Source organism: Cavia porcellus, unplaced genomic scaffold (assembly GCF_034190915.1).
Source record: "Cavia porcellus strain 051 isolate PalLab524CR breed Dunkin Hartley unplaced genomic scaffold, mCavPor4.1 scaffold_12, whole genome shotgun sequence".
Taxonomy (NCBI): domain Eukaryota; kingdom Metazoa; phylum Chordata; class Mammalia; order Rodentia; family Caviidae; genus Cavia; species Cavia porcellus.
The window spans coordinates 41,659,614-41,677,216 of NW_026947495.1; the positions used below are offsets into that span (position 1 = coordinate 41,659,614).

Below are 17,603 nucleotides of genomic sequence, written 5' to 3' on the forward strand. Positions count from 1 at the left end.
GCAATAGGCAAAGGATCTTTTTAACTCCTAGAGTTAAGTCTCAAGTGAAACGTTTTCCGTTTCAAAACCTAGAACTCTCAAAGAAATGTACCACGTACATTTTCTTCTTTTTAAAGATTTTGAAAAGACCTAACATCTAGTCTTAAGTACCAAATGCTGACCCCTTACTCAGTATTTACAAAAGACTGTAGTAACGGATCATTTCAGAAAGTGAATCGCATATGATGGCATTTGTATCCCAATGGATGAAGCTGCTTTTCAGCAAACAACAGAATACTGAATATGAAGAAACCTTAGAAAGTATCTAATCAGACTTCATTTTATGGGAGAGAAAATTGAAGACAGGGAAATTAACTGACTTGCCCAAGGTCACTGCCAATAAGTAGCAGATTAACTACTTCCTTTCCAAATGAGATATAATGAACTAATAATAAAGCCTTACAAGTTTGGTGCATTCTTCTACTTGGAAACCACTATAAGATTTTTGAAAATTATTGTTAAAACCCATGCAAAGGCTCTGAAAACAAATGGAAGGTCCTGGTGGGAATAACAGAACCTGTAGAAAAAGGAGCAAGTTTAGGTCCCCAAAGCATAAGTATATTCATCTGGTGTATAACAATAATAGCAGTTAACACTCACCAATACCATAAGGGTTTCACACACAGTAACCTCAAAACCAGACAAGACATAGATTGTATTACTACTGACACTTCAGGGATGGGGAACCAGAGCACAGAAAGGTTAGGAAATATACCCAGGGCCACAGCTAGAAAGGGGCAGCCGCAACTGAATCCCTGGCAACATGTCTCCACTTTCAGTTCTAAGACTATTACGATCCTTAATCGTTTCATAATACAAAGGACAAAAAGTAAACTTGACAATTTCCTGGATGACAGCTATACTCCAAAAAGATGACACTTTAAAACTTTTGGGAAGACTTAAAAAGGCTGACAAATATTTAACTATAAACTTATCAATTTCAACAGAACTGCTGATAAAGTAGTACCATTGAAGGTCTAAATCTTTTTCACAGATAATGCTAGAAAGAAAGGAGGCACAGGAATAAAAAAGGCAAAGTAAGTGAACTGTTATACACAAACCACTCAATTAAGTTCCTGACAGTTATCAATGTTCACATAAGGATATATCACTTGTTATCAGTTCCCTTGAATAAAAGGGCTAAAATGCAAATTCAAAACTTCCTGTTTTAAATGTTAAGACTTTTCAGAAGATTTAAAAAAAAAATCAGAATGTAGGAAATACAGAGAGTATAGCACTATTTAAGAAAAGAGGAAAATGCTTATAACTAAATCTATTCATTTATATTACAGAACAATATATAAATGCAGAACAAGAACAAGTATTGGTTTATTTAGATCTTCAAATTTACCTCATGAGCTACACGGGCTACTGTTTTTAGACACACCAGCAAGCACTACAAAACAGAAACATGGTTTTATCGTGGATTCACACTCTTCAAAATCTTAAGAAGTTCAAAGTCTAGGGCATAAAAATCTACAACTCCCAATCTGCTGTCATTATTTTATATGAACTGTAAACTCCCTGCCAAATTTGCCCACTCAGCTGTTGCCTTCTAGTGATCTGTGCTCAATATATGAGACAGACACATCTACTGAACATATTCTTCCAGGGTGACAGGCTGGGGCTCTTGTTTTCACAGCCCCTGTGGCCTGAAGCAAAGGATTAAAGGCACTTAACACCAGTCTGATTTAAAGCAGAATGCAGAGCCTAAATCTCTAGTTTGCTAAATACAATCTTCAACTTTGTGAATTTGTGAGCTTAAGACTGGATTACTTGAAAGGACAAATCAAGAGAGCAAAGTGAAGACAACAAAAAATGATACCCAGTGCAGTCTGTCACCCTCCTCCAGTGGCTTGTATCAGTTAAGGGATATTAAAGGAGAAAGTGGCAAACGGAAAGAAGGGCCCACACAGAAATTAGCTTCATGCTGCCTCAAAAAGAAAGGAAAAACTAAGGCTACAGGAAGCCTCACCTTTGCCCTAACACACTGATTTTACATAGTTACTGCCAAACTTCCTACCATTAAATAACTTAATGTCCTTTGAGGGTATCCCCATGAGCCTGACAACCATATCTAAAACCTGGGATTTAGAGTATGATTTGTCATACTAGAGTATGAAGAACACTCCCAGGAAGTGAAATACAGAAGTACACATAGAAGAGTGCGGATTGATTCTAATAGTTCCTTCTGTCACTCAGAAACAGAAAATTAATAAGTAAAAAAAAAAAAAAAAACCAACAATCCTGGAGTGCCAAATTCACGAGCTCTGACCAGATTTAAGAAATTTCTCTCTTGAGCTCTGTGACAACTACTTCTAGAAATCATTTCAATATGTATTTTAGAAAATCATCACTTCTAAAAATTAATTGATAAAAGAAAAATCTCTGTACATTATGTACCATAGCCCCTGACTAAAAACCAAAATAGCTCAGCTGAATAAATTGAGTTTCTTAGTTAATTTCTTATACTCATCCTCCTTCCTGACAGAAGAGTTAGGGAAGGAGGGTGTGGTGGCACGTGCCTGTAATCCCAGCACTTGGGAGGCAAGAGGATCACTTGTGAATTCAAGGCCAGCCTCAGCCACATTGTGAGCTCAAGGCCAGCCTGAATTACATAGTGAAATTCTGTCTCAAAACAAATAAACAAACAAACAAATCACAAGCAGCATTTGATTTAGTTCTCTGGCTAGTCTCAGTCCTTAGATTCTTTTATAGACTAGTCCTCATTCCCTTTCAATAGACCATAAAAACTTTCTGATCCTGGGAGGACTATTCTGATCCACCAAACTATTAAGACCTCTGGTCTTGCTTCCAAAAGAAATCCAATCCTTAGCATCCCTACAGTGCTTTTCTGAAGGCTCTTAAACATATAAATCTCTGTCTGAAGTTTATCTTCCTCCCTAGCAAGCACAAGGACATAGCTTAATATTCAATATAACTTTATTATATCTTTGAAAGGAGCAATCCCTCATTCTCTGGGGGATGTTTTGTCTTTCAATCCTCTTAGCTATCCTTCACATCAAAAGCAGTTAATTTTCCTTCACCTAAATCTCTATGGTAGAAATTGCCTACTTAGCATTAAGCATCAATTAGCAAAACACGGAGTGTATCTATTCATGAATATATATGCACAAGGGTATGCAGTGAATATACATATGTGGGCACAGACATTTAGACAAACACAATTACACAGCTTATAAAGAATGAACGGTTTCAATAATTAACATACAATTATCCTTATAATGTATAGGCACACTAAGATTTGAGCCTCTATATATGCATTTAGACATTACATATACATTATAATTTGTGAAATTTTACAAAAGCTTTGCTTTAGCTTTTACATCTACAAGATTTCTAACAATATTAGTTAAGTGTAACTCCTTTCTACGATTAGAAACGTTTAACAAATATATTTTCCTCTAGAGTGAATATCCAAAATTATGATCTAGTTATCCTTTTTGTTAAAAAAAAGTTTGGATCTTTCCCTCTAAATATTTTAGAATTTAAGCAACTGGAAATGGAAGCAACCGTGTCAGAGAACTATTAATTCTATGTGCAGCTAACTCTGACTTCACTTTACAAAATACTCTTAAGAACCTGCATTTTCCTTTAAGTTGTTCAAAATTCCAGAAAGCCCATGTAGGAGCTTTAAATTTTGCAAAGTATCACTTACCTAGTCCAGCTCTAGTGTTAACATGCTCAAAGTTTTATCAATAATAATAAAATTTAACAGAATAGACTTTAACACACAGTAGCAGGTTGAGAACAACTTATTTACATACACGTGCATTGATAGTTTGAAAGCAATACACCAGCAGTTAACAGCAATTATTTCTGAGTAGTGAGTTTCCAATAACTTTTTCTACTTCTCTGCTCTTCTCAGTCATCCCTATAAAACATTCTTCCTATTATTTGAGCAATAATACTACTGAGCAAAAAAAAATCTATTCCTATAATGATTCTACAAATACCAGAATACATGATGAATCTATCTATAAACATATGTACACCAAGGAACAGATTTACCATGAATCAGACAAAAACACAGGATTCAGTGGAAACTCAGTCAGTGAAAAACACCCTGGCCACCAGGACCTGTGGCCCAAAAGGCAGTGAAATCTAGAACAACACTCACATGGGCATCAACAAAGAGAGTCTGTATGCATGACCAGTGTATGTAACTGGCCTGGTCTCAGCATGTGCACAACCTGAAGCATGCATTCCATCACATATGTGAGGATTATGCAAGAAGTAATGTGATATTCTAATGAAATCTCTTATTCTCTTGAAAGGCTTTGCTGTGGGATACTGAACGATCTTTTGTATCCCCTTATCACTTTGAATAATCCTGATCTTTAATTACCCTCCTGGAAATCAGAGCAGAAGGCAGTAAGACTTGCCCAAAACAGCTCCATAGGGTTCAAAAATCTAAAGCATCCACCTTCAAGTGTGTTCTGGCATGTTTCTTACTCCTTTTTATACACAGTGTCTCAAATATAGAGGTTATAGGCAAACATCTAGGGTACTAGAACAACAACATCTACCTGTGATCAGACTCTTAACAAAAAGGTCACATTCCAGTACCAAAATCTCATACTGTGGAGATAGGAAGTGTTACCAGTACACAATAATGTTTTATTCTTACTAAGAATAAAGTATCAGTCCCTAAGTGAGATGTTTTTATTAGAGATTTACTGTGTGGACACATTGAATATAGTCACATACTGCACACTAACCCATAGACACCCCACAAAGATTTTCAAAAGCAGAGTGGTAGGACAGACGTGGACAGCTCCCCAACCCCCAGAAGTGCCGTACTCAGCTCTTAGTGCCTGTACTCTTGGGGTGCAGCTGGCATTGGAGAAAAGCCTCTCCATACCTATTCACCAGAGCTTTCCTGTTCCAAGAACTCTGCTTTGATCTGGGCAAACCCCACACTTACAGCCATAAATGCATTGGCACTGAGAAAGGCTGCTGAGGATGTGGCACTCCAGGTGTGGCTTTATTTGTCACTTCACCAGGTCAGCTATTTAGGCCTAGTCTTCTCCATTGGGTTGAAGCTCTGTTCACACCATCTTGGGTAACACATCACATTATTCTTCCTTATAAAAACAAACAAACTCAAGTGAGCATTCAGGGTCAATTCACCCTCCGAACATCTCTGTCTTCCCCTGTGATTTATGTGACACTTTAGGACCCACCCCCGAAATTTCCCCTTACGCTCAACTAAAGACAGACCAGATGCCTTCTTCCACTCTTCAGGCTTCCCCCTTTCTCACCTCTGCAGATAAGCACGGCCTCGGGATCTCAGCCTGCTGGCCACCACTGAGTCACCAGGAGCACAGCACTGCAGTACCTAGCACTACCCACCATCAACCACTGCCACGAGTCCAATTACTGCACTCTTCACATCCCACCCTACGAGGAAACTCAAGTGTCCCATAAGGCTGGGCCAAAAGGAAAAGTAAATATTTTCATGCTTATAATGCCCCCTCAACCAATGTGTCTGAAATGTATACAGTTCTAGAGAACAGGAGCTGGATACATTTGTTCCTAGTCAACTGTTCACAGTAGCCAGTTTCTAAAGGCATTTCTGGAAAACTACAATCCACTTTAATGCAACACACTGCCAAGTTTAAAATTCATGGCCAAAAGTAAAACTTACATTGCAGTAAGGCATCACACATTTCCTAACTGAGTGTGGAAGCAGGTACGAGAAATAATCAGGCCTCCTGAAGACTCAACAGAAAAGCTGTTTTACAGAACTCCTACAGTTTGCCTTTTCCTTTCCCCACCACATCTGCAAGTGTGGACCTTCTCAAGTTCAGCCGCCAATGGTCAGACTACAATCCTGTGCAATAAACTGACAGTCTGATTATTTACAAGCACACTGGACAACATGCAAAAGACTATCGTGGAAACAGAGTAAGAGTTAGAGCTAATACAGATAGGAATGAAAAATGGAATGCCTTATCAGAACTGAGGATTTCTATCTTCCCTGGATGTTACATCATTTGATACATATACCTGCACTGACATACACCACAGGGGCTTTTTGTTATAATCTGTTAGTTGGGTAATTTAGCCAGAGAATCTTATATAACACATTCCTGTTTTCAGTGTAGCAACATGTATGGCACTGCACTCATAAAATTCAGACTCTCCACGGCATGTCCCAATCATTCTCCCTTATAAGATTTCTATGTGGTTGATGAAAACACAGACACTACCACCAGCAATAATAAAAAAGAATCAGTAATCAGCTTTCTCCTATGTTCAAAAGCTAGCATCCTGTGGTATGATTTCAGAAAAACATTTCATTCTGATTTTAATAAGTGGTATGAGCCTAACCTATGGGAGAAAGGAGTCCAGTTTTCTAAGCCTAAACACACGTGAGTGAACTTGGGTCTTTCAGGACAGAGTACAGGAACACTATCCATTGCCTCTGCATTGGTGTGTTTTCAGACCAAACCCTTGCATCTGATTTCCTTAACAAAGAAACCAGAGATCCGCACTGCTCGTCTGGCCAGAAAGCACATAATACAGCTACATCTTAGGAACTTCTATTCATGCTAGCTCAACAAACAACGTGTATTATATAATGAATGAGTCTTTTCTATGAACGCTGCTAGAAAACACAGGCACTTTCTGCATAGTTTAAACCAGTCTAAGAAGCTGTTCCCTCTTGTGAAATCAAACATGTACCTGCTAACAGAAATTCGAACAGCCTATACTCTTAGATGCTTTTGTTATCACTCTAATGTTCTTGTTACTTGACAATAAATAATTTCAGTTAACTGCAAACTATACAGAGAACATTTACACAGCAGCCAGCAAGCACCTGAATGATGCTGGTTTTCAGCTCCATGTTCCCTGCGTTGCCTAAGAAATGGGGGGCGGGGGGGGGGAGACAGTGGGAGGAGGAAGAGGAGGGGAGAGAGAATCAGCTATCTATGAAATACTTACAGCCTCTGAGTCTTCAATTCCATGCAGGTACAAATTGTCATACATGGAGGTCTGAAAATCCAGAGCACCTCTTTTAAGGCAAAACAAAATTACTGCAGAAACCACAGCTAGGGCTAAAAGAGAAACGGCCTGTGTGGAAGAACTGCGCTTGTCTTATCAATTCCTGGGGATTTACCAGGCAAGATGCTATTCATTCACATCACACAGGGTGAGGTTATCCCCAGAGGCAGTCCAGACCTGGCATTTTATCTGCCTTCCCAATAAAGAGCATAAAAAGCAAAACCCTTCCTCAACCACAGACTGGTGACTGAGCTAGGAAAGCAGCTTCTGATTGGCTCGGCTTCCCTGCTTCAGTCAGCTGAAGAGCGTTCCCTGGGAGAGTGGAGGGTGACTCGGAGCATCCTACCCAGCAAAGAGCTGCTTCCTGTTTTGCCTGTATTATTAGTTCTACAATAAACACTCTCAGTATCCAAAAGGCTGCATGAAATGTTTGCAAAGGCAGACTATTAAGCACTCTAAACACAACTACCCATCTTCTTGATTAAATTCATAATTTGAGTGGGGAACAGAGGAGAGATACTATTTTCAGAGAATATTGTGTAAAAACAGGCAAACAGATACTAATCTCTATCCAACATCTCTACTTCACAGCTGTGATTTAAGTCAAAAGGGCAATAAGTCATACGGAATTTTTAACCTACACTGAAGGAAAAATAGCGCAAACATATGGTAAGATTTCTTGAGGGAATTTTTATAGCAAAAGTTTTCAATATTCCCACTGAAGTCTCTGCATCACTGGTAAGAAAATATCTTTGTTTCACAACTAGTGGAGCTTTAAAAGGGTGCAGAAAAACCTCTCTGGTTTTAACTGTAAAGTTGTTGAAGGACTTTTTAATTTGTTTGACCTCTTTTAAGTAACAGCTAATCATCTTAAATACATCATATGTTTTCTATGCATAAACCTTTAACAGTCCTAAAACAGGACTTGATCTTTTCTCCAAACTCTCCTTTCCTTCTCCCATCACACCACAGTTAGGTTGACTGAGGAAAGGTTGCCTGATATACAGTGTAGTCTCCCTTAGATACTTATGGCTTTCTGGTCAACCAACAATATACTGAAGCTTTGAAACAGAAGATCCCTACAGCTCATTCAGAAAAAAGCCAGCTAAATTTGTGGGGAAAAAATGTAGTTGTGAAGGGCAAAGAATGTAACCTAGAGAAAGTATATGAATCACTGGAGTAAGAAATAACCCAGAAACTCAAAGACTCTGAGCTTAGTATGAGCTTCACCACTAATTGGTCAGGTGACCCCGGTCCAGTCACCACCTTTGTGGGCTTTGGTTTCTTCACTTGCCAAACTGAGGAAAGAAATAACTCAGAGAAAGAACTCTACAAATCTGAAGAGCTACATAAAAACTTATCAGTGACAACCCTGATTTGTCAGCTGAAAGGCTGCAATTCACAGAAGCTCAACACAGGAGTAACTGAGTAAGCCTGGACTGAAGAAATGTGGTTTGCCCTTCTGGTTCGTTATCTCTGAAAAGCGTAAGTTTAGAGAAACAAACCTGAGTCACAAAATGCAATCGCAAGAGCTACTAATGCTGAGTAAAGTGCTTACTACCAGGTATGTGCAGACCTGATGTTTCTGTCATAGCTGCACACCCCAGAAAAGGCACCAATACTTACTTACTCACTTTCAAACATAACAGGTGACAAGGGGACTCAACTGTCCTTCAGGAGCCCAAATAGTAGACTTCATACCACATGTCATCTTTGAGGCTGTACCCACATAGAAGGAAAATGGCAGAGGAGTTTGGGTGCAGTTAAGAGGATTCCATACAAAGAATGCCCTCGTTGCTCTCCCTGTTGACAACTTTGTGTGTTGGAGCAAGTGTGGAACCTCACTATCCCCACTCCACATAGCAAGCAGACTAAGTCAAAATATTATTGCTCAAACTCATGCATCAGGCTGTTATTACTGTTTTTGTTTTGTTTTTGAGATGGGGTCTTGCTATGTAGTTCAGGTTAGCCTTAAACTCACTATATAGCTTAGGTTGGCCTCAAACTCACAGTGATGCTCCGCCTCAGCCTCTGAAGTACTGAGATTACAGGCACACACCACTACCCCCGGCTCCAGACTCTGTTATTTTAATCAACTCTCTACAGCCATACAATGTTTTAGCCAAAATCTACAGAAAATTGAGACAAGGGGGTTTTTTTCTCCTTAAATTCTCCAGATTATGTCTTTACTTTGCCACTTCAATTGAGATTACAATATTTCCTGATTATTTTAAAATGAGAATAAATTAAAGGGAAAAAAGAGGCAGTCCACTTGAATAATTCACCAAAATGAGAAAAACTATTCCCTGGTAGGAAAAGCATATGTGGTTCAATTGTTATTCTGTGCTAGGCTGCCTTGGAGTGCTCCCTGTACTTCATAGGAGGGTCTAAAGGAAGTTTTTAAAAAAAGGATTTTTAAAAAAAGCTTGTTTTATGATACACTAATGTGCACAGAAAATGAGTGTGACTCAGGATGGGAATGTTCACAGGGAGGCAATGAACCAATCCCAGGCTGCTATAGCTGCCCCTGTAAACCTGCACCCAGCTCCTTAAGGATAAGAACAGATGTACGACAGGGGTAGTCTGTCTTCTCTGCTTCCCAGGAACATAGAAAAATGCTAGACTGACTGACTGACTGCTAAGGACCTCCAAAAGAAACTCACCAAGTCCAGTCCTTCTGATAACCAAAAAATAAATTGCTTTATTCAAAGCGACATATTCTACACAATTTGAATGTTCATTCCTCACTGCACTCTTGATGCATCTTTCAAAAGAAGAGATAAGAACGTGCACACTCCTCAGGGAAACTTAGAGAAATAAAGCTCACCATGCTGGGGAACATCCTGGTCTTTCTCATTCTTTCCATCCTAAAAACTGTCTAATCAAAATCATTTGTTTACTCACAAATACAAATGACAGCTAAAAATTAAATAACAGACTGATCCTAGAGTCTGATCCTAAGGTCTGGATGTACACAGAATAAGTGCCACATTCACCTAAAGGTTTCAACCCAACACTTGAGCTGATCCTAGAATTCCAGAGGAAACTCAGTGAGATTCAGTTCTGGGTCTCCCCACAAAAACTTTGAGAGTTCCCGGAAAAGTGAACTCAGAACTTTAGGAACTGAACATCTCTATCCTAAGAGCCCTAGAAGTATTGAAAGGTCTCTGGAAGCCTCACTATTTCAGAGCCACTTCAATATTTCAGCTTTTGGTAAAAAGGCATAGGGATTCCACTACATTAAACCCCAAGGGCCAGATTTCAAAGGGACTGTATCATTTCACTGCAGCAAAAGGTGAAAAGCAGGAAGGGACTAGCACTGTATTGCTTTTGATCATAAGAATTAACCAGTTGAGGGTTGGGGATGTAGCTCAGCCGCATAAGCATCTGCCTGGCAAGCGTGAGGTTGAGGTTGTGAGTTTGATCCCCCAGTACCAAAAAAAAAAAAAAAAAAAAAAAAAGAAAGAAAGAATTAACCAGTTGAGTGATAGTGATTGGAATGATGAAAGAGAAACCACCCTCTCCCTTGATCTTCTTTATCCTCCTCAGACCAAACTAGAACAAGTCAGAAAATTCAGTTGCCCAGTAAGTCAGCTACTGCTCATCACTAAGATGCCTCCAAACCACACACCTCAAGGAGCCTGCCTCCAATTCTGAATTGCCCTCTTCACTGTGTTTCTGATCTGTATCCTTTCAAGTCATCTCTCATTACAATCAATGATTCAAAATCAAAAGACCCTATGAAAAGGCATCATCTGTATAAGTTTGTATCTATACCTCTCCCATGTTTCTTGGTAGGAAGATGGCTCTTACAGTTGGACGAATCGCCCCAGTGAGCTCAATTCAAGGAAGGAAATGAGTTGGCTCTCAATAAAACAGGAAAAATTACTTTGTTAGTCTTTGCCATGTCTGATTTCTGAAATAAGGATCCCCTTTTACCATTCTGTAGTACAGCAAATCCATGGATATGACCGTGGAGTACACAGGAAAGAATTTGTTTTCCACACACTTGGAAAGGGAGAGGAAGACAGATAGAAAAACCAGGAGTGAGGTGATCACCTATGAGTTGTAGAAAGCCATAGTCAAAACGACAGGTGCAGATTTAGAAACAAATGGGAATTTTGCTAACCAATTTTCCGCAAGATTTCTCTGGAATTTTAACTCTTCTAAGTCAGTGCAATTACGTATTCTCTAGCAGGATTCTAAGAGGCCAAAGAAGAGGAAAAAAGAAGTGTGGACTTGGCAAAGACTAGCCTTCTTTTTGGCTGCAAGCTACAACGTAAGCCCAAGGTGTTTGTTTGCCAATTCAGCCTCAAGAATTATTTCACTCTTAGATTTTGTTTCATTTTTACTAAATGACTACAGCATACTAGATGATTGCTTCTCTTTTGCTTTGCAAATTCTAATCCACTCCTTCACCTTGAGAAATTTGTGCGGCACTGTGAGTACAAATAACATGCCCATTCCTCTTTGATGCCCTTTAGACAGGTGGTGGCAAGAGGGCAAAGGAATGAAAACAAAACAAAATCAATAAACGACAGGTTCTACGTCTAGTATTCCTCTGCTACCATCCTTTGAGTCTCAGTTTAGACCTCACTACCTGGGCAATTGTGTCCTTAAGACTCTCTGGGTCTCTTCTGTAACATGGCAAGAAATGATAATTTTTAAATGAATGAGTTAGTATGTGAAAGACAGAGAAGGCAGAATAGAAGCAGTGACCTTTTATGTTTATGAGAAGTACTGCAGACCAGGCTCCCTCCCGCACACACACACACAGTGCATTCTGGGCAAAAGGCACTCGCTGGCACTCTGCAATGGGAATTCTATGGGCAGAGTGGTTAAGAGCAGGGACCGCAAAGCCAGACTCCCTGCTGCGTCAGCTGGGCCATTTGTTGGGTAACACTCAATAAGCTATTTTACCTTTCTCTGCCTCCTCACCTCATTTATCAAATGAGGATTATATCAACTTTCTTGTGTAAATTTGGATTCAGGCCTGACCTCAAGGTAACCTTTGCCTCAGGGTGGGATTCCTGACATCTTCCCCTGATGCAGGCCCGGTCCTCTCAGTCTCCACCTGGGCCCTGGTCTCAGCATCTTCCTGCCTCCGCTGCCCTACTTAGCTTCCTGCCAGCTCCTTCTGGTTGCCTACCTGCTTTATCTGACCAGACTGGCTACTCCTTATGCTAATGCTGGCACACTTGTCCAGACCTCCTCTGCTCCTGACAACAATTCCCCAGATTTCTCTGCATCTTTTTTTCACACCTTAGCATACTCAGTGCCTTTTTTTTTTTGGTCCTAGGGATCAAACTCTTGACCTCCCGCTTGCCAGGCAGACACTTATGCTGCTGAGTTAAACCCCTGGCCCCAGTGCTCTTACACTGGCCACTGCAATGGCCTGGCCTCTGGCTTCATCACTCCCCATTATCTACCCCTGGACTGTCTCATCCTGTCACAAGCTGCTGCCCAGAAAACCATTCTCAAAACATTTCTGTAACAAATTTTACTCATTTATACCAAGGAAACAAGAAGAAAGTGAGAAAGGCAGAGAGAAACCAAAAAAAGGAATAGTGTCAAAATGCTGTAGACCCTCAGAAGAAAAATGAGTATATAGACAAGCTCCCACCCCCCTGCCATTCTTGATGGCTTCAGAATAATACTTCATAATTCATAAAGGAGTGAGTGTAGGCAAGGTTTAAAAAAAAAGTCCCCTGGCCTATTCAACTTGCCAGAAAATGACGAATCCCGCCCTATGATTGACGTATTACTCAGAATCTCCTTTCTGAAATTTCTTTAGAAAAATAAAAAAAAAAACAATCTCTGGGCAAAAACATTTCATAACGCTACAACTTTCATGAAGGCTATATATATTTATTTTCCACTATTTTCCAAACTAAATCTAGGAGACCAGTTCAGCTGATCTCTGTTGCCTATATAAGATGCAGATACTGTTATCAATACTAATTTAACAATTATAGCTCTCAGTAATTGACTACTCCACATCAGCACCATCAAGCCTGGGGATGCTAAGATCAGCAAGACATGACTGCATCCCCCAGGAGCAGACCAAGAGGTGGTGTGACAGTGACACTAGAGATCCTAAAGTCAGGAACTGAGCCAAGGAGAGGGGTGAGATCAAAGCTCTCACATTTTGAGAAGTTCTGCAAAGCTTCAGCAGGAGTGGGAAGCAGGAAAGGGGGAAGGAGAGGAACAGCTCTGCTCCTGGGGCAGGGTGGACAGGAATCGGCTGCCAATTTACTACTTGGCCTTGGGCAAGCACCTCCCCCAAACTGAGAATCCTTTAACTTCCATGAGTCTAAGTTTGTTCTAAAGAGTTTCATTTTGAGATTTTTAATGCAAAATTTGTGAAAATTTCTTTTGTATTTACTTAATACTTTTTGGTAAAAATTCATAATTTCCCTTTTCAAGAGGACCTTTTCTCTTTGATTTGATAGGCCTGTTAATAACAAGCATGTATAAATACTTATCAAGTATTTAAAGACACCACTAAAAAAAATCAGATCACACTGGCTCCTACTCAAAACCTTTCAGCAGCTTCTCACTGCACATAAGAGAGACTCAAATCTTTAGCATGGTCTAGCAATGGTCCTCTCATTTCTCTTCTTACATTCTTCATTGTACATACCTCGCCCTCTTAGCCAACTCAGTATTTTAAACGCACCACATTCTCCCTCACCTTGAGCTTTGTCTAGAACTCGATACTTCCCCCCAACTCAACTCTTATGAGCATACATTAGTGAGATGTATGAATTATTATGTTGCATAAACATGAGTTTTATGGGAAAAGAGACCAGGTAGCTTTTCATTCACCATTATATTCCCGCAGTCCAATATCAGTGCCTTGTACATGGATGGCTTTCTATAAATACACCAATAAGTCACAGCGGTCTTAAGCTCCTTGGCTATGTCTGCACTTTGGCAGAGACTAACAAAAAAAAAAAAGCTTGCAAAGTAAAATGTAGGCATATTTTAGAGCTAAGAAAACCTAGAACATGAGCATCCCTGGAGAGTTTTCACCAAATTATCTTCATATTTTAATTCAGACATAGGGTCCTATTCAGATTCTGATTCTTACAAATTAAATAATCAAGATATGACATAGTAATACTACTGTCTTAGCAACATATGACCATAGTAATACTGTCTTAGCAACATCTTTATTTCAAAGAAAATATAATTAATGTACCAGTGGAAAGTTTTGGGGGCTTTTGTTTTGCTTTTACCTTTTGGTCTTTCATACTTTCATACTTTGCCTGAATACCCTCTCTGGAAGGCTGCCACCACCCCACCTCCACACACACACTTTTTTTTGTGAGCTCGCTGTGTTAAGTTTCAATGTAAATGGCACTAAGACATTCCTTTGGACACTGACTGTCCTTTTAGATTCCTATAGCGCTCTATTCTCCCATATTTACTGGTGGGATAAACACATGACAGTATGATGTACCCAAAAGACCTGTTTCTCCCGGGATAAAACAAACAATTCAAAAGTAAAATCATGCCTTACTCAGCTTTATATCCCACATGCTTGTCTCATAGAAGATCTCCAATAAATACTGGCTGTAGAAACTGAACGGCAAACATGAAAAGTGACATTCTGAGCCTTGATGTCCTTTCTTCCTTTATAATCCATGCAGTGTCATCTAGTAGATTTCTGAGACTTTACAGTAAGTCAACAGATAAGTGAATGAGCCAGGAATTGGTAAGGTCAATTTTAGAGCCGATAAAGAGTTTAGAAAACCACCCACAAAATGAACAGTGTGTCAAGAATTCAGGTCTCTGCTGAATGTGTGTCAGTGGTAGGCACTCTTCATAGGTACAATCTATGAGCAGCGAAGATAGCAGTGGAGCACTAAGTGGATACTGGTATTAGTGACACGGATTTCTCAAAACTGTGTTTTAGAGCAATACCTGTTCACCTCTGGAAAAAAGTTCCAGACTATATACATACTCTTCAAAGGCAGAAGCCATGTTTTATTCATTTTGTTAATATATCCCTTTCTGACCGAATGTCTACTACAAACTGGGAAATAGTGTAAGTTCAATAACTATGTTGAAAAAAGCCAACTAAGCTCACGTGACACAGCTCCCACATTATAATCAAGCACTGATACATGATAAAACTATTTATCTCAAGTTTTATTGTATTACACACAATTTTAGGGACTAGGCATGCTAAAATCTCAACGAGAGAGCAGGAAAATCTGAATCACTTAAAACACTGAGCATAGAGTAGCCCCTTAATGTGACTATGTTCTTGCCAACAGAATGGGAGCAAGAGCAACCTGTGCAACTTACACATCACATCTTTCAGGGGCTGGGGATTTAGCTCAGCGGCATAAGCGCCTGCCTTGTAAGCAGGCAGTCGTTGTGAGTTCGATCCCTGGTACCGATAAAAAGGAAAAAGGCAAAAAAAAAAAAAGTATTAATACATCACATCTTTCCATATACTCATTTCTCCAGGCCTATTCAGATTGTACTGATTATCCTATGCCCATTATACAGTGAAGATCTCACCCTGAGGAGTAAGACATAATAACCCTCTGCATTAATAAATGTAAAAAAATATACACTTAATTAATTTACTTGGTGGTCTTTTTATTACAGCAGCTCAACCTAATACCTGCTGCCAAAATAACTAAACTACAGAGGTTATTAAAACAGGAACAGATACAACCAGAAAAGTATGTCCAGAGGCAAGCACCGGACTCAGAAAAAAGTACCTTATTTTATTGTGTCATTTCTTCTAATTCTTCTTTCACAAAACACTGACAAGTCCAGGATGGTGGTCAATGATGGAGAATCTCTACCCCATCCTCCATCCCCACTACATTGCAAAAGAACATTGCTGTGTACATGTTTAGTCTATTTATTTTCTGAGACTAACAACTAGGGACAAAAACAAGAGGCCTGGGAGTAAAACACAAACACATACTGCCAATTTTACACTGCTTTTTCAAAGCCCAAATAAATTCAAAGAAAATCTTCAACTCTACTGAGTTTTTTGATTTAAGGAGATCATAGCTAAGAGAAAAATATTCGCCACCTTTTAGCCAAGCCCTTAAGGATTTCCTCCTGAAGATTTGGATTTTCAATATCATTTCTCTTAGTTCCCAGTCTGCTTGGTCATTTCCGTTGCAGTATTGGATGGAAAATTGGTCGGAGCACTAAGTCCAAAGCCTTCCCTCAAGAGGCATAAGTGGAAACAAACTGAATTACTTGAACTAAATTCCAATCCTGAAAAGTAATTCTTGCATCAAATATTCAAGGAGAATAACAATTGTCCCCATAGAAAATATGGGACAATAAAAGAATATACAGTTGTATTGAAAGAAAATAGAGTAGAATGTAAAACATATCCAATAATCCCTTACATTTATAGGTATGTCCCACAAGTCCAAAAGCATAAACAAACTACAGACTTCAGTAACATATATACAGATCTGCAACATTGTTTGGCAATGTATTTTTCTTAATCACAAAAGTGAATTCTCATAGACTTAAATCCAGACTAAGGAATTAAAAATAGCCATATCCAAATACATATTAGGGTATTACATATCTTACAGCAACACACACACAACATTACTGACCTTTATATAGGAGGGTATGCTATAAATGCTACTTGACCTTCTGGTCTTGTGTATCTCAGTAGTCTTTTTTCTTTTAAACCAGAAAAAGCATAGTATCACAATTTCAAAAACAGTACTTCAAACAAATTATTTCTAATAGTTTTTCTACATTACTCTTTCAACATCAAATTAACTTCAGCTAAACATACAAGACAGCAAACTAATAACCAGTCATTCTAGAAGCATTGTTAAAACATACGCTCCACGCATTTCTTGGACTCCTTTAATTACTCATTGGTAACCTAAACAATCATATGAACATGGAGTAGAAAATTTAACGTGATTTGGAAACGTCAACACGCAGTGAAAGAGATACCAACAGACACTAATAATCCATTCCAGGAAACAAAGAGGAATTAATTCATAAGCACACTGTTACGGTTTTTAGTACTGTTAGTAGGTATTAGGAAAAGGAATGCTATTAATAAATACTCAGATTTACCTATCTTAAGGAAATATTATGAACTTTTCTCATACAGGTACCTTTAAAAGTATTCCTTTAAAGGTATCAACTGATATGGATTCACTTTTAAAAAAACAGGGGGCTGGGGATTTAGCTCAGCGGCATAAGCGCCTGCCTTGCAAGCAGGCAGTCGTGAGTTCAATCCCCGGTACCGATAAACAGGAAGAAGACAAAAAAAAAAAAAAAAAAAAAAAAAAAAAAAAAAAAAAAACTGTTTCTATAGAATAAGACATTAATGATTGCTGCAAGTCTGTCACTCACTATCCCATCCTCAATTAAGAAAACCAACTATTAAAATTTTGATTAGAGGAATAAAATGTCCAGAAGGAAAAGGGCTGACCCAGCTAATTTCATAACCTGCAGAGTCATCCAATTCCTTTCGCATTCAGATTTTGTTTTAGCCATCTAGTTGAAGAATA

General features: G+C 39.0%; 1 protein-coding gene across 5 annotated transcripts in view; it reads right to left on the reverse strand.

The window, feature by feature from the left end:
- Cacnb4 (calcium voltage-gated channel auxiliary subunit beta 4) overlaps positions 1 to 17,603 on the reverse strand; it is a 266,101-nt gene that overhangs the window by 130,777 nt on the left and 117,721 nt on the right. The window contains exons 1-2 of one of the 5 annotated variants that reach the window (XM_013142608.3): positions 7,012 to 7,304; positions 4,988 to 5,147 (exon numbers count right to left, since the gene is read on the reverse strand). The exons of 3 other annotated variants lie outside the window; for them this stretch is intronic. In XM_013142608.3, the coding sequence (XP_012998062.1) occupies positions 4,988 to 4,993 (6 nt within the window). In that variant the 5' untranslated portion in view covers positions 4,994 to 5,147; positions 7,012 to 7,304. Of the gene's footprint in view, positions 1 to 4,987; positions 5,148 to 7,011; positions 7,305 to 17,603 lie in introns of those variants that run through there. One more of the 5 variants, XM_013142607.3, reaches the window with a different exon arrangement.